This window comes from Typopeltis vanoorti, chromosome 1 (assembly GCF_054136105.1).
Source record: "Typopeltis vanoorti isolate ZY-2024b chromosome 1, IOZ_Tvanoo_1.0, whole genome shotgun sequence".
Lineage (NCBI taxonomy): Eukaryota > Metazoa > Arthropoda > Arachnida > Uropygi > Thelyphonidae > Typopeltis > Typopeltis vanoorti.
This window is the reverse complement of record NC_143549.1, coordinates 157,943,739-157,962,531: the sequence shown is the minus strand read 5'-3', so window position 1 is coordinate 157,962,531 and position 18,793 is coordinate 157,943,739. Positions and strand designations below refer to the sequence as shown.

The window sequence follows — 18,793 nt, the reverse complement described above, 5'->3', positions numbered from 1 at the left end:
ATATTTTTGGATGTAGAGGCGTATGTTCACGGGGCCGGTTAGCCTGCTTTTGGGATGAAAAACTAGCGGAAAAAACATACTGCCCGCGCCCAAGACCGGATAACTTGGCTATGCCTGAGGAAAATCGTCAAGTTCCTCACGTCTTCGACGGGAATCGAACCTGGGACACTCCTTCCTCAGACATATTTGCGAAGCGCAAAGTCACTAGGCTAACCACGCGGACTGTTCTTATTCAATGATATTTCCTGTTATTTCTGAATTAAAGGAAATATAATGTTAATGCAAGCGATTGCAATACCCCCAATATCTGAAGTTTTTTTTTTATTGAGATAGTGAATTATGTGAATTGAATCATTCATCATGCACCTGTTATTTCCTTTAACACTAAAGGAAATAAAAGTGTATCTCTACTAACAAAAGAAGTGGAAATGACGATAAAGATTAAACGGTAGCCTCAAAATGATTCTGACAAAATTAAAATTTCTTTCTGCACTAAAATAAATTGATAAACTGTATAATACAGTTTATCATTATAGCTTGAACATCTTACTGAACGTCTTTCGTAAGTAATCTGAATATCTTGTTATAATAACCAAGATGGAACAGCAGATCTTTTCGAATTTCGTATACGCATTGGAATACGAATACTCATTCGAAACTAACGAAAATTTTCATAACCTAAAAAGCTATTCTCTCTCATGCACACAGCATGAGACAGAATGGCTACATGTTCACTATTTTCGAATACTGTTATAATAATAATAAACGTGCTTGGCTTTTCAATGAACACACTCTATAAGCTACTCGTATGAGATGCGTGCTTCGTGTTAGTCAATTACCAAAGTTAAGCCGGTTCATCCCAAGAGAGTACTTGAAAGTTTTGTATTCGGCAATGTTAGCTAGGATTGGAAAGTAGTCCTAACATCATATGCACAGGCTGATAACGATTACACACTATAAATCACACGTCAAACGCACAGGGTCTTATACAATCTAACATCAAGATAAAATATTAAACACTGTACGGCCCTGACATTATATCCACATTAAAAAAAAAAAGGGGGGGGAGCTGAAATTATATTGAATATGGAACTAAACAATTAAATTCGGAAACTTATGCATTCTTTTCCGTTATAATTATTTCCATCATTATCTTTGTAAAGCAGGACTGAGAATCCTGTCTAAAATAGCTAATACATTTTTTTTTTTTTTTTTAATTTTGAGTTCATTTCAGGAAGCGGAAATTTTTCACTAATTAAAGTCATTCTAATTAGTGGCATAAAAGGTAAGCAATGAAAGATGTGTAATTTGTTATTGGAATGAAGGTCTATCTACTAATCCATCATTTACATACTTGGTTAAGTTCTCTCTCTTAATATAAGTTCTCTCTCTTAATCAATACTAGCAAATGCAAGTAACACTGTTAATTCTGATTTCATCAAGTGGAATAAATTCTTTGGTTAAACTAAGGGGGATAAAAATCCCTTATTAGTTTACAGCCAGTATGCGAAACTCTGAGATCGAAAACTACGATATAAGAGTTTCATGCCGAAGAACTATCGGCGAATCCAAGAATAAGTGAACACCTGGTAGTACAACACCAAGGCAACTCGAAGCAAAGGTGGAGCAAGATCCCTCACTATCCTTGATATTTTCTCATAATGTAAAACACAGCTCCTAGAAGATGTAATACTGCCTTACATTATGAGGAGAGGTCACTACCCAGACCGGTTTCAACCTTTTTTTGAGGTCTCATCAGTGAGTAGGTAGACCTGGATAGTGACCTCTCCTCATAATGTAAGGCAGTATTACATCTCCTAGGAGCTGTGTTTTACATTATGAGAAAATATCAAGGATAGTGAGGGATCTTGCTCCACCTTTGCTTCGAGTTGCCTTGTTGTTGTACTATCAGGAGTTCACTTATGCTTGGATTCGCCGATAGTTCTTCGGCATGAAACGCTTATATCGTAGTTTTCGATCTCAGAGTTTCGCATACTGGCTATAAAATAATAAGGGATTTCTATCCCCTTAATTTAATTAATTTCGCTAGAAAAAATAGCCGTTTGGCTTTTTTAAATTCTTTGGTTCTCACAAAGTGGTGAGAATCCCTACAATCCACACTTCATTTATCGATCTTATAGGGGAGGGTGATCTTTGATCATGTGGGTACATAACAAAGTTAGTGGAGCACGATTTATACATAAATACAGTATACAATATAATAAAATATTTCTGACTTATAAATACTAAATGGCACCACGCGGCAAGCTCAGTTTTCTCTGTCTAAAATCTGATGACGAATCCAGTGTCCATTATATTGGTAGCTTGCCGTGTTAATTTCAGATTTTTCGTTCTTTAATTTTTTTTTTAGTTCTATAATTGTAATTATTAACCTTCTAAAACTCATATTTTTATTTATCATCTTGGTTATTGATTTTATTCATGCTTTATTTCTGTTATTGGATATTTATTTATATGTTCACTTATAGGTTCTTCACCTTCAACATTTTTTTTTTAATCAAAATCTCGATGCTATTTCTGTTCAATCATCAAGTTCTGTATTAAACAATGTCATCCTTACTGTCGAATTAATACTCTTTTTAATATAATGAATTTTAAATTAGTAACTCTTAATTTTTAGCCTATAACTTAGAATACAGGGGAAGCTTCCTTGTATTCCAAATCCCCTGTATTCCGTATACGAGTAAAAGGCTTGCCATTTTCTGTTTATCTAATATTCCGAGTTGCATGAATATTTCAGAATATTTAAATATAAAAAATTAGCATTTTGTGTGTTAATATATTAATGCATTGTTTTTAAGAAAAAATCTAAATAAAAATGAAAAAACATACAGACGTCCATCAGTTCAAAAAGCGTACATAATCCTTTGCAAAATACCTCGATTACCATATTCTCCTAACATACTCTCCTGAACTAATGTGCACCAATAAATTTTATTGCAATTTATCGCAATTGAATTTAGATAGCTAGATAAACATTTATTTTTTCCAATACCTTGTACTGGTCGTTACCGTGAGTAACTGTTCTGCCATCTAGAGGATCCCATTCTAGTGGGCAATCAACCCCCTCAGCACAACTACACAAGGGTTGTACGCTAACACCTCTTGGGTTCAGCTGAACATAGCCACAGATACTGTTCGATTCACAGGGAGGAAGATCCTGTAGAATAAACCAGAAAGAAAGAACAATTATTTCTGGCTATAATCATATCATTCATATGTTTCATGTTATAATTAAAAAATAATAAAGCAATGAGTCGACAAAATGTTAAGAGAGAGAGAGAGAGAGATGTGAGAATGTAATAATATAATAATGCTACATGAAAAACTTTAGCAACATTTAATAAATGCATGAAAAACATTTGTTGCACTAGATCTAGTAAATGAACTGTATTAAATATTTACAATTCTGTTTAAATAAGCGCAATAACTGTTATTTTAAATGGGTGGCATGTCTATTTCAATGAGATCGACGAAAGTCACTTTTGCAAGTGGTTCACAATTATAAAATGTATAAAGGAGGTGAGAAATACATTACCCACAATACAAAACTATTTTGATCATTTTCATTCGAAGCAACTGAAGTTATAATGTCAATGAATTATGACTGATGAAAAATCCTTTCCACTATTGCACGAGAACATCTAAGTCGTCTGACCACAAGCTCTTCTGAGAGGTTCCTTGCCATTTTAGATAAGATTAGAATCCAGATTATTATAAAAAAAAACAAGTAGATATTAAATAGAGCATTATTTCATAGCCGAATATAGAAATAAAAGTTTCTTATGAAATTTGACCAGAGAGCTTACGGGAATATACTCGTCGGCATTTACGAGTTACCCTAGCCAGACCTTATAGGAGACATGATCGCTACGCCTAAACGTCTATATATTCGCCTCTTATTTTCACCGGTCTGACAGCTGTTTCAAATTCGTTGGTTTTAGTCAGAAACCAGACAGAAACCTTAACAAAAGGGTTTGTAAGAGAGAAAAACTCTCTTTCAATACTAAGGTACTTGAAACGTCTGATCTCTGACGAAAAGTAATCAGTTTGAAACAGCTGTCAGGCCAGTGAAACCTTATCAAAATGGACAAATCGGAGGAGAATATATAGACGCTTGGGCAAAGACGCTTCTATAAGATCCGGCTAGGGCAATTCGTAAATGCCGGCGAGTGTATTGTGTATTTACCTAAGCTCTCTGGTCAAATTTTATACGAAATTTTTATAGTTTCTACATTTGGCTTTGAAATAATGATGGATTTAATATCCAGTTGATTTTTATAATTTTTGCATCGCGAACTGAAGCCTTTTGGCTTTTTATTTTAGTTATAACCCAGATATTTCCAACCGAAGGGAAAATGTCACGCCTTCTTCGCAGCTGCGCTACACGAACGAAATCATTACTGAAGGGTTGTCGGAATGGTCTGGAGTTCTTACCACTCATACAATGAGAGTGGTAAGAATTTTCAGGATGGATGAAATTTTACATATCTTTAAGAAATAAATTTGCGAAGTGCTCAATTTTAAAAATTCAGCACTTCGTTTTGGAGAAAAATATTTATTTAAAATGCATTGAATTCACTTTTTCTGATTGGACAGGAATTTGCCAGATGTTGTTATTTCGTGTCCTTGTTATACGGTGTTAATAATTTGGTGTTATACTATATACTACATGTGATTCCATACCCTGCTTACCTATGGAAAAAGAAACGTTTTCTTGAGGTGGACCCTGTCTCCGAGAAGAGAAATTCACAAAAGGGTTTGTAAATTTTTCATTTGCAAAATAGGCAAACCGATTGGAGAACACATGCATTTAGCAGGCGTATTATACTGGCCTCATAATCTCTGATGCTTCGACCATAATTGTAAATAAAGTCCTGTTACTCTCCCATTTAAAACACTCACCTCTTTCAATCTCTTCCTACACAGTCCTTCACCAACACTAACTGTGCTGTGCAATAACAAAAATGAGACTTCCATACAAAGTGTGTATGTATGTGCATGTATACGAACTTGTTGTTCACTCAGTATCGACGGTAGTTAGAGTTGGAGAGGACTTGGTTTCGAATTCATTGTAGGACATGAGAAAAGGAATCTATAATTATACAGGCTTTTCAAGTAAAGGTGAACTAGTCGGCCTCATAGACGACTGAGTGTTTCCTTCTGGCAACTTACGGATATTTCATGCAGCGATACAAGCAAACTGTTCAGAGAATATTCTCCTCGCCTTGACAGACACAACTGACTCTATAAACAAGATTAACCGCTTCATCCCAACATAGAATTAGGGTTAGATGAAACCTTGTTACTTGGCAGCCCATTAAGTTTAACGTTAAGAGGAACACGAATTGTGTTCAGTATTGTGCCATCGTTTTTCATTTGGTAAGTTTTATCTTAGGCATGATATGCTACACAATAGGCTTATAAATTTTGAAAATTAAAATTGTGTTATCTTTAATTTAAACCCTTAATCAAAAAGACAATGGCTTAAGTTTAAGTAGATAAGTTAATCTTTAATATCAACAGACGAAGCTGTTCTATTTACTATAATAAATTACTAACAGTTGTAAGCGCAAACATGATAATTTGGAGAGTAACTGTTCGAAATGGCAAATTTTCAAAAACTAATATTTCAAAGGCATCACTAATGCGTGAGGATTTCGTCTTCATTTGAAGTGGAGTAATGAAATTGTGATAGTTTGTGAAATACCGTCTTAAACAGGGGCGCGCCAGTAGTGTCCGACGCCTGTGTGCAAAACTTTAGTTAGTGCCCCTATCCCCTCCCCTCCAATAAAAAAAATCACTTTAAAAAAACGTTTTTTTTTTAAGTATTTCCTCCTCTTTGGCGCCTGTGTGCGTCGCACACATTGCACATATGGCCGGCGCGCCACTGGTCTTAATAGAGTAATAATTAATACTAAATTCATGCAGGCGAATGAATCGAACACACGAACATTTGTCTAAACTGATTTTTTTTTCGGTTGATTACGTATTTCAGTTCTCATAGGAAAAATTTTCCTTCTTATTGAAATCACGGTTCGTGTTACTACTCGAATGATGGAAAATCAACGTCTAAAGGAAAGAAATGAACCCCTCTTGTAGTCTCTAACATCCTGTTTTCTTTTAAATTCTATTAGTACATTCCAATATATGATGCGTCACTTACAATAAAACGAAATAATAAAATAAATAAATAACAGAATAGACAGGTTGTAAAGTGTATCTTTATCAAAGACCTATTTCCAACACTTCCTTTTGTTTTCAAGTTACAACTATTTTTATAACCTGGCTTGGCAAATGCTAGAATGTATATCCATTAACCTGTCAATAACAGAGTTTCTAAACTTCACGGATAGCTATAAAATGGCTTTAAATAAAGAAACGATCGAGAGAGAGAGAGAGAGAGAGAGAGAGAGAGAGAGAGAGCAGTGATGGACAACTGAAAGAGCTTCAGAGAATAGAAGGGAAGTAATATCAACATTTAATGCAGTAGAAGGTTCGCTTCACCGAGTAGGAAAAGGGAGAAAAATTTTACTCTCGTTTCACAGTGAGCAGCCAAGTGATAAAAGGTTTTAACCTATCTTGAGAGATTATAAAGAAACTTAAACGAGCAAATCCGACAGTTTTATTACGGTGACTGAGAATTCCTAAGAGGTGATTCAACTTAAAGAAAACAATAGGTTAAAAGCTTATGGTAGATGCTTGATGTAATCCACATATTATTAGATCATGTGAAAATGCACAGCTTTTTTTTTCTTATTATGGTTTCTTGCACAGTACAAGGGTGTGGATTGTGCAAAGAGTATTTTAGCAATGGAATAATTATGTTCCATTCAGCAGTGGAATATGGACTGATTATCTTTTTAAGATTAACTTATACCTGATGCAATCCTACCCTAAGTAGAAGCTCAGTGTGACACTTAATAGGAACAAAATGAATGAAATGAAATCCTGAAATCCCTACTCCTGGAGTAAGTGTCATTTTTCATAATATTGAACTTACTACTGCTAATTAAAATCAAACAATAATTAATTACAGTTGATTATTGTGGCAATAAATCTATATTTTTTACATGTATTAATCATTATCCACTTTATAATAGCATATAATAGAAATAGTGCTCTATTGAATCTCCGCTTGGATTCGATAGAGCACTATTTCATCTATGTTTTAGAGAAGGCAGAATTTTTTCTGAAACGGATGTCAAAAAATAGAATATTATAACAAATAATTAAAAAAATACTTCCCTATACTAGGAGGGGATTTTTTAAAATCCCCTCCTAGTATAGGGAAGTATTTGAGAAACAGAGCAGTACAGAGCAGTATATGAGAAACAAGTTGTGACGTTAGATCTAAGTGGAATCAAGAGAAGTAAATTCTTTGGTATTCATTTGCTCGCGGAGTTTAGTATTTTTCCAACTCTGCTGAGATATTTGTGTATCAATATTTAATATAAATCAATATTTATCAATATCTTAGACGACAGCAAATCTCGTTCCTGATAGTCTTAGGACCACAGTTACACCTCTTAGACAAGCAATGTGCGTTATTTTTCCATTGATCAAACACCAGGGATATCTCACCTTTTGGGAAACCAGTCAGCTTTGCTGTTTTCAAAATCGTGGCTCCGGTCATATGAGCGCCAACAATAAGCCCTTTATCGAACTCCGAAAAATCATTTGTTTTTCCATTGTGATCGACATTATTGACGATTACTGAGCAGCTGCATTATTCTTAAATAGTTGCCTCCGAGACCAGGTGGAGACACATGTGATCAAGTCTTTTGCATATAAGCTCCGTAAGTGAGATATGACGTTTACGTATATTTGCATAAAGGTTTCTAATTCAGTGGCCAGTATGTGTCGTTCTCAGACCCTACCTAAAGAGCTATCAGAACGAAAAGCACGACTTCACAAGTTTAATCTCCGCACTACCTTCAAATCATTTTGGAAACTATCTTCTTTTCTATCTCATCCATGGATAAATTACCTCTCCTGTCCTTGTCTGCTGTATATGAAGTACTTTGGTCTTGTCATTATTTTCGACAGATGTTATGTTATTTTCGACAGATGGCCATTCAGCTACGATTAGAAGTAGAGAAGATCAGGATTCCATTAAATACTTGGAATTTGGTAAACCTGATCCTCTTTCCCTGCTGTTGACACCAACCACATAGTTATTGGACTCAAATTCGGATACTAGGAATGATCCTCTAATTATATGAGTAGTATCCTCAGACATCGCATTACAATCGCTCTGACTGTATTCAGCTTCTGGAAAGTAATCACGATTAATTGCCGGCATGGTTGGCAGAGTGGTCAGCGTATCCACTTTCCGCCCAAAATGCCGTGGGTTCGAATCCCGCCGTGGGCATGGATGTTTGTGATTCGTTGTAGTTGGTGAATCAAGTAGTGGAGACAGAGAGTTGTAGAGTAGGTGCCCTCCCTGGAGGTGTACTTAATAATTGTCCATAACTTCTTTGAATGATATGCAGTCTGTTTAGTTTACCTGATTAACATAACTTCTCTTTGTTTCCTTTGAATTCCATTACTATGTTCTCTTAATCACCCTAAAACTGAGACTGACTCTAGCTGTAAACGCATGCTATATGATATATGGCAGTTTTGAATGCTGTTTTATCGTTCCCCTTTCATTCTCTCTCTTTGACAATGTTCTTGTTTCAAGAATAAAATATTGGAAGCACGGAATCTATCTATCTATATATATATATAAGAATATGTCACTTAACAATCTATGAGTTCATAGCAGACATCTCTTCCAGAAAAAAAGATTTGAAGAAATTTAAAAAACTTTTGTTCTGACTTCAGCTAGTTTTTCAAATTCAAATTTTGAAATGTAAATTAAATTTCGTTGGAATGAGGCTATGGCCATTATGTTATTTTAGTTAATTGCGTGTATTCTCCAATCAGTTTGCATTTTGTGGGAAAAAGAAATCGAGTTTACCCGGGGGGGGGGGGATTCTTCCATCTCTGTAGAAGACGCATAATTATTTTCAGCTGTCAAGTCAGGATAACGCTCATTTGCTTAAATGACATTCAAACTCGAATTTATTTTTTCAAACCTTAAGAGAAATATCGCATTGTCCTTGAGATTATGCTATAGAGTCACTGCAGTTTAATTATACTGTATATATTTATTATTTCAATACATCTTTCTTGCATTATTATGTATTCGCTTTGGGAGGAGGAATAAAGAATAAATAAAAAAAGCAGTTAGCGGTAACCTGTAAATTTAAATCATTCTACTTAACATTTTAATGCTAATATTTCAAAGCTAATATATCTTAATATCTCCGTTAACTGTCCTCTTTTTTAACATTTGTTTCTTCAGTTTATCATTTCAATTTCAAACTTTTATGCATTTCCAGGATAGAAAAATAGGCTGCCTAGTCAAAAGATCAACTCCGAACTTCAGAATAGCTTATATAGATTATAAAACTCTATCTTCATAAAGATAGAGTTTTATAATCCGTTTTACAGCCTCTTTGATCAAAGGGGTCAATGAACGAAGAAAGGCATGCAACGGACAGAGCAATCTTTGCTTGAAAAGAAAGAAAGAAAGAAAAAAAAAGAAACAAAAACGAGTAGGTCACCTGACAATCTATCATTTCAAGGCAGACATTTCCTATAAAAGAAGGGATTTAAAGAAATCTATAGAACTTTTGCCATGGTTTAAACTTGTTTCTTAGAATCAAAGTGAATCTCGCCTTCCTCGGGAAATCTTTTATCAGTGCACATCCCTGATGGAATCGGAAAAAAGAAAACATAAAGTTGCATGAATTCATGGTAGAGTCTATTTCTAAGATCATTCGAGTAAGGTGATGCCTGAAGACTAAGAAAATAGAAAATGCAGATATATTTATATGTATGTGCTTTCCGCTTTGGTAAGACTTCAGAACTAGCATTATTTAACAGTAACGTGTGTTAAAGTTTTTCCCCATTGTGGCCACAGAAAATAATACATTCATAAGTCATAAAACATTTTGTTTTGCTTTCCAAAATAGCGCAGTTGTTAGATACTAATGTATCATAAATATAGATCATATAATATAATATTCGAAAAAGGCAGATAACCAAATGTAGCAAAAAATATATCCTTCATGTACGACTTATGTAAGTATAAAAGATGTGACAAAACGATTTTTAGAACTTAAAAGTTGTATCGCTTACACCGTAAAAAAAGTATATTTCAGTTAAGTCTAGCTGAAGTAAGCAAAAGTCTTTCATCTTCATCATCTTCAACCACCTAAGGCTGGTTACTATGAACAACACCTTGCAGTCCAATCTATCTGCAGCTAAGTTATTCAAATTTAGACCAGTTATACTCTTAATATTTTCTATCACTATCTTTCTTGTCTTCTACTCTTCTATTTTGGAGAATATTATATTAGGAAATCTTTCGGTAGGAATTCTTTACACATGCCCATACCATTGTAACAGTTTTCCTTTGATTCTTGTTATGAATGAAATATATATTGCCATTCTTCTCTGATCTAATTAATGACTGGATTTCGTTTCAGTCAATGCTGTTTTATTTGTTTTCCTCAAGCACTTGTTTTCAAAGCCCGAAAATCTTTGTTTCTTCCTTTTGTTTGATGATTCAAATATCTAAACCATAAAGGACCGTGGGGAGTACCACTGAGCTATATACTTTTATTTTAAGTCCTTTAGAGAGAAATTTGTATTTTTTTAAAATATTTTTAAGTTTAAGTATAGTAGAACCCCTAGATTTATTCTTTGTTTAATAGTTTCTTCATAATATAACCTGTCTTTCATTGACGTGCTTAAGTAATTAAATTATTTAAGCCTTTTAGTTTACTTCTTTTCACCTATTCATCTATTCATTGGAAATCAACGGATGCTGTATGGTCACTCAGATGGATGTGCCACACCAGTCCTCGCCAGTGGTCCTGTTGTATGTTTTTTGTGGAAGCTTCATCTCCCTGAAGATCTCTCACTCTAGACACACCATCCATCCATCTCATTGACAGTGTACCCCTTCCTTTCACCTCTCAGTTAAATTATTCCGTTTGTACCTATTATCATTGTTTTTTTACTGAATTTCATATTCTTTACTGTTTTATGTAGGTTTTCAACCATATACTTTAAGTTTTTCAATTATTATCTGTAAATAATATTATATCATTTGCATATTTTTTGCAGTGTAAATTTCGTCCATTCACAGTTATTCCCATGTTTACTGGGATGGACTATTTTACCAGTTCTTCAAGCCACAGGATAAACAAATACGGTGAGAGTAGACATCTGTAAATAACACCTCTCTCGACTAGTATTTTAAAAAATTTGAACTGCTCCAAATTTTATTGGTGCGGTATTTTTTATAAATATATTTATTTACATCACTGTTTCCATAATAATGGAATCCCATTACATTTCGTCCCTTTCCACCAACAGTTTCCGATTATGTGAATTGTCTTTATCCCAACAGTCGAATTGGTCGAGGAGTCCTTATTCTTGGTCAGACAGTTTCACCTACCTTAACCTGAAGCCTGTTTCATCTGGGATCAGTTGAAAGCGCTAGTACGCGCAAGAGGTTAAGTTAACTATAGGGATATTGGACGCTGCAGGCTGCGTTAGAAATGACCAACGACATAGAGAATAACGTAGCCATTATCGCAACATGGAAATGTGAATACAAGTAGAAAGCAGGCATTATGACAATTATAACAGCACTATCGATTTTCCAGTTTCATAAATTTGGCCAACTTTTAGGATGACATTAAAAGACACTTTCTACCTTCTAATTCCAAAATAAAGGTTTATCAAAATGTTTCAGTTTTTTTTACAATTGCCACATCTCTATATACATTAGAAAGGGACCCCTGACTTTAATTTTGCTTAAAATCAGTCACGAAATCAATTCCTGAAGTTTGGTAGATTCCTTCTGGGACACCCTGTATAGTAAATCGGTGTAATAGAGAAAGATGCTTACTTTTCTTTAGTCTGTCGATTGTCGCTATTCCATCTGTTGAATTGGTCAAGGAGTCCTTATTCTTTTCTAGACAGGTCTCTCATCCTCAATTTTCAGCTCGTTTTGACACAATGACACAATATATTACAACATATGTCAATTTCTCAATCGCTATTGTCATGTAAAGCCCAGACACTGACATAGGGCGAGATCTACACTTCCAGAATAGATACAAAACTGGAATAGTCATAATGGATGCAAATCATGTCTTGTTATCTTTAATATAGCATATAAAAATCAAATACGTAACAAATATTTTTCATTTTTTTTCGTTTTTGTTTTATTTAGTTTAAACTCAATAACAAAAGCAGCTTTTGCGTGCGTGCGTGCGTGCGTGCGTGTGTGTGTGTGTGTTGTTGTTGTTGTTGTTGAATACGTTTTAATAATAAACAGATTGAATTCCATTGAAACTTTCATAACCTTAGAAATACTGAAATTATTGAAATCATTTATGTTAGGAGGGATAATTATTCATTCTTAAGGTTTTTTCTACTGCTTTTTCCCCTCATCGGTTTTGTTCCATCACATTTTTTCAAGCTTTTTTTCAGTACAACTTATTTTTCTTTCTTTTCAGCCTTTAAAAACAATGATAACTGTGATCTAAATGATTTTATTGTTATGAATACTTCCAGAAAAATTCAACTCAAATAAAACGTTCTAAGTAATCTGCTATGTGTTCACTTCGAAATATATTAAACCTAAAGGAAAAAGAGAAACTACTCTCAGAATATAGCGGAAGAAAAGAGTTGTTCTATTTATTTTGATCTGATTAATTCGTTACTGTGTTGATTTTATTTTCTTTCGGTGTCAATAAGAGTAGAAACAAAACAAAAACAGCTATAAAAACCCATCTCCTTTACGTAGTGTAGATAAAGGTTACCTATAATCAAGTTGTCTAAACTACGGGTACCAAATTGTCGCCTTTTTTGTGTCGATCGATTGACTCAATTAATTGTTTGCCCTAGAAAAACATTGGGTAATTAAAAGTCCAACCCACTTCCATTTTGCTGAACACAGAATAAAGTTTGTGGATGTTAAACCAAAAAAAAAAAAAAAGAAAGAAAAACGCGAAGGAGGAGGGAAAAAAAGACAAAGAAAAACAAAACTAATTTTCTAGTTTTCTTTAGCCTTTGAGAAACGTGTAAAACAATCGTAAGAATTACACTTCACAAACCCTGTTCAAATTACGTGTTTAAAGAAATATGGATTCAATATTATTTGCTGTCTTTTTATTCCTTTCCATTTGCGATTTGCATTTTTTGTACTTTTTCAAAATTTACGTCATCATAAATATATCAGATACATTTCAGGTGTGTGATTTCCGTTATAAATATTGATCAAATGAAAGTTATGCGCATAGAAAAGAGAAAAAAAAAAGACACAATATCACTTGTTGTTTACATCTAATAGAGATTTTGGTAATTTCTTTTTTTTTTCTTAACAGATTAAAAAGTTGAAGATCATTTACCACATACTTGTAAAATGCGAATATATTACTCTATTTTTCATTTGACAATCTTCTTTGAATGCTGAATTCTATTCTATAATGAAAATGGCAGAAAATCTAGTTAAATTTAGTGATTACAAATTTTGTTCATGTCCTACTTCTCTCAAGATGAAAAAAAATACTCTTTTCTACTTATTATTATGCAAGAAGTTACTTTTTTTCCCTCTTCGAAATTAAAATATTGTTGTTAGCTGCTGCTTCTTTTACTTCCTTATTCTTCTGCTGCATATAATTGCGATCGCACTAGTACGGCTTCAACATATTGTGGGCGAAAATGTCATTAAAATGTGTTTTAAGGGCATACCAAATAATGACTATTCAGAAAAGAACCATTTTTGACCCACCTCTTCGACTATAATTTCACTAAGTTTTTCTTTTATTTCCTTTATTTTTATTCGTAATCCATCTGTAAACTTTCTTATTGTGCTATTATCTCAAATTTACAATCTATAGATATTAAAATGAAATTATGGTGATGAACAATTTGTATAATATTCAAATAGATGGCGAATTCCTGTGTTATCGTTATTATTTCCAATTTCAACCAGCCACCGTAACAGGGTAATTTCAACTTTCCTGTTATTGGAGCAGATTAGAAATATTAAATAGAATATTTCTGTTCTGTTTTAAAAGTGGAAAAGAATATTTTATGGAGGAGAGAGAGAGAGAGAGAGAGAGAGAGAGAGAGAGAGAGAGAGAGAGAGAGAGAGAGAGATCAAATATTGAGTCAGTAATTCCAAGTCTCCCTCTCTTTTCAGTATTGTATCATTCAGATCATTTAAATTAGGAATAAGAAATGTTTCTGGTACAAAATTTGAAACATCATTAAACTGTGTTATTCTGAATGTCAGCCTGATAATATCGCAATAAGATTGCCCCATAAAAAACGGCATAATTCTGGTAATTCCTTCAGCTACATGAAATTGGCTACAAATAATTAAAGAATGATAAAGAAATTATTCATGGTTTCATGAATAATTTTATAGGAAAGAAAAGCTCGGTATGTTAATTTTTTTTCTTGTGTGAATGACATCATAAACACTGATCTTTGCAGTTCCTCCAGATACGTCCACTAGACTAATTATTCCAGTGTGAAAATGAAGCTGTGTTAATTCATATGAAATAAATGCGCTATAAACAAGTTCAGAATAATAATAATAATAATAAAATTGCTGAGTACCATTAATACAACAACAACAACAACCAGAACAATCTGTAATTAGTCTAAAGCAGTTTTATTCCCAGCAAGAAAAAAAAAGAATAGGCAGTACTATTTTATTCCAATATTTTAATAATCGATTATCTGTCGATCATAATCATATCGCCGTAGAAGAGCTTTTTCTAATCCACGTTGACACAGAAGACACTTTGACAATACGTTTTCTTCATTTTAATAGATAACGATTACATTTTGTATTCCTAATTCTAACGGATTATGGAGGATATTATTGATCCATTCATATCTTATAATCACAAAGAGAAAGATATAAAGTTAAAAAATTCTCGAATTTTTCCAGAGAGCGTATCAGAATATTAGCATAGTAGTTGCTTTACTTTACACTACGTAAGTAGTGTAAACTCGCCTTTTATCAGTGCTTAAATTAGGTGTCACTAGTCTGGCAGCTGTTTCAAACTATTCATTCTCATCAGAGACCAAGCAGAAAACTAAGGAGAGCAAAAAACTCCCTGTTTAATATACCACACCAATGTGGTATTAAATCCTGGTTCAGAAAGTTAAATTGATCATGGTTGAACCCTCGGTAGGATTTGAACCAATTACTAGAAGAAGGACCTGTAGTGAATGATGAATTTAACTTTTTGGCAAATTGTCCCAAATTGAAACCTTTCAGCTCTATAATTTAGTAATTTTATTTGCAAGTATTATCGTGTATGTTTCACAGTCGATTTGATTTTATTATTTCAGAATTTGAATCGCGTATGTTTTTTAGAGTAGAAAAATCTGAGTACGGAAAAAAAATCCCCATCTACTTGCTCCAGAGATCCAGATTTAGTCTTATTATTGATAATAGATTTCAGTTTATAATAATTCAGTCCGAATCCTTATCAAATTCTGCAGTCTTCAATGCATTTTTTGGATGAAGTTAACACGAAGCAACGCAGTTTCCTGATAATAATGAAGTTCATGTACTATGCAATTCCTTTAATGTGATGGTCGTGTTAATTGACAAACATATATTGTCTGTCATAAACAAGTTTTCTCAAGGCCATCTTTATTCTAAAATTTCCTTAGGCTATGAGGAGAGTCAGCGTTATTATTCTGTTAGAGATGCTCACCGGATATTTGTCTGTTGTTTTGCGGAAGTGCGATACAGAGCTTAAGAAAATTTCCAACCTACGTCGGAGACCAATAACTGAACTGCGGATAAAAGAAAACAAAAACGAAAACTTATAGAATGTCCTGTAGTCTTAAACGGAATTCGAATGAAGTTGAGGTTTGGGCTACAAGACAGTTACGCTATACCGTGTTTGTTGTATAGTTACAAATGCCCCACAGTAATTTGTGGGGAATTGGTCATCAGAAGGGTAGAAAAAAGTTCTCTTTCTAGAAAAATATCTGTTTCGCTTCCCTTGGTTAAAAATAGTACTGCGTTCTTTATTCTTCTCTAGGTATGAAGTCTTTCAAGACATTATTTTTCTCAACAGATAGATTAGCTTTATTGCAAGGCGGAAAAGAAGAAAAAGCAAACTGCCGTTATTTCGTCGATTACACACACACACACACACACACACACACACACACACACACACAAACTGCTCGCGTGTGTGTGAATACCCTCGAAACCCTTTTCACGAAAGCGCAAACTTCAGACACAAGCTCATTTTCAATGTAATGCATTTTAGCGTACAGTACTGTAATATAAATACAAACCTGTTCCCTTATCTTGTTAAAATGATTGCTGCGAACAGCAGTACTTTAACGATGAACAAAAGCGCAGCATATCACGTAGCTCCTATGCATTACAGAATTTTTGCTTAAGGACTCGTATTGAAGTTTTCTCTTACCAAAAAAAAAAAAAAATGTTCGAAGCCTTTATACATCGAATACGAGCTCCAAACCTTGCACTGTAATGGTGGGGTTATATGCATTGATCTCAGTCACCAGGTTATAAAACGACATTATCCGAAAATGACAAGGTGCTCTTGTGACAGTTAACTTTGTGCGTTTGTTAACATAGTCTCTTGAATATTAATTATATTCCCAGGAGATCCCATCGGAGTCTCCTCTGAGCCAACAGACTGTTACAAGTATAGCTCTACAGAAGGCACTTCTGTCGTCAGCACTTATCATACAGCAGAATTTAAACCATGTTGTGAGTTTCTCCGGTACATCAGCAGTGGTCAGTAATTATACAATAGAGGTGGTTCCGCGATGTTTCTGACGATAACGTTTCCGTCAACGTATACAAAATTGCTGTTACTCTGGAAAAGTTATACTTTATCGCGATTAGCGAATTAACCGCTTTCGTGATGTGGATGTGAGCTCGCGGCACACACACACACACACACACACACACACACACACACACACACACACACACACACACACACACACACACACAAATACTTTTAATATACTGTATATCCATCTTGTCAAAAGTCGTGATTAATATTGTTAACTCCTTAACTAAAAAATTCCGTTCTGTCCTGAAACGACATTATCCGAAAATGTTTTCATTTTTATTGTTCTCAAAAAAAAAAAAAAAAAAATTAAACCGGAGGATTTATTCGCTTATATATATATATATATATATATATATATATACGGTATGGCGCAAAAAAAAAAAAAAAAACCGTATTGAACTTCGACGCCCTTAAAGTACACGTGCTGAGATATACCGTTCGAATGCACGTTCATTAACAGAAGAGCATGCGTAGCGTAACTATGCCATTACATTTAACTGTAACAATGGTGTTGACGTTGAAAGAAAAGACGTTTATCGTTGAGCATTATTTTCGTTCGTACGGAGTGAGTTGGCAGAGCAAATAATCCAAACTTACGACATATTTGTGAGCAGGTTGTTCGTCGTTTCGTAAGCGTTCCCCAAGCAATAGTGTCATCATTGTCTTAATCGAGAGATTCCGACGTACCGGGATTGTTCTGCCGCAATGTAAAGGGCAATCGAGGAGACCACGAATTGTTATCATAAATGAGAATCATGGACGTGTGTTGGAGCAAGTGTTTTACAGTCTCCGAAGTTTTACCGCAGAACAGGATTAAAACTTGGGATACAGAGGCGGTCACTACAGAGACTTTTTAAGGTTTTGTGCGCCTTTTCTTACCTCATTCAGGTGGGTCAGTGTTTAACAGGAAGCTCTTTTCATGAAGGAATAAAGTTACAAACTTGGATGTCTTGTAATGTCTCAAAGACATCATCTAGAAGATTTCACGCAGGGAAGAATTATTGGAAAGCTTTAAAGGCCGCAGAATTACTGATTTGAGAAGTTCTCGAATAGCATTGTACCAGGCTCTGGGCAGCATTTCAAACCAGTGGAACTTGTTCCGGACGTTTGCTAAGGCGTCTCCCTGGCTCTACCACGGCGCATGAAGACTGATTTTTTGGTTATAACATAATCGACGCACCACGGAAGGCCAGCTTGAAAGTCGGCTCCAATCAAGCACAGGTACTCGGATATATCGAAAATTGCGGCAAGATGTTCGTCGCTTTCAGTGATGTTATATGCATAAAAAATTGGACAAGACACTAATTGGCTAATGTACTTTTTACAGATGAGAGTCGTTTTAGTCTTTCCTCTGATTCTAGACGACACTGTATCTGGCGTGAAAATGGTACTGCTTACCATTGCGAAAATGTTCTTGAAAGAGATGGATACGACGGTGCTAGGGTCATCTTGTGGAGATACATTATGCATCATGGGGTCGCACCAAGCTACAAGTGCAGGAAAAAGGGACTATGGTGAACGGTATTGCAACGAAGTTCTTCAACGTCATGTTCGATTGTTCCGTACTGCTGTAGGCGGAATTCATATTTATGAATGACAATGCCACATCACATCGTACACTAGCATTGGAGATACTTCTGGAAGCCGAGGGTATTAATCCAATCGAATGGCCAGCACGCTCCCCTGATCTCAATCCCACAGAACATGTTTGGGACGCAATAGGAAGACGCATCGCTTTTGAAATTCTCCTCCAGAAAACAAACAAGGCATTGTCTTAGCTCTGAAGGAGGAGGAGGAGTGGGCCAGTTTGCCTCAAGAACTCCTGAATC

General features: G+C 34.6%; 1 protein-coding gene across 1 annotated transcript in view; it reads right to left on the bottom strand.

Moving 5' to 3' along the window:
- LOC150110578 (U-scoloptoxin(11)-Ssd3a-like) overlaps positions 1-18,793 on the bottom strand; it is an 84,447-nt gene that overhangs the window by 11,748 nt on the left and 53,906 nt on the right. Inside the window, exon 3 of the mRNA XM_090394967.1 lies at positions 3,017-3,181. Within this exon, the coding sequence (XP_090251093.1) occupies positions 3,017-3,181 (165 nt within the window). The remainder of the gene's footprint in view (positions 1-3,016; positions 3,182-18,793) is intronic.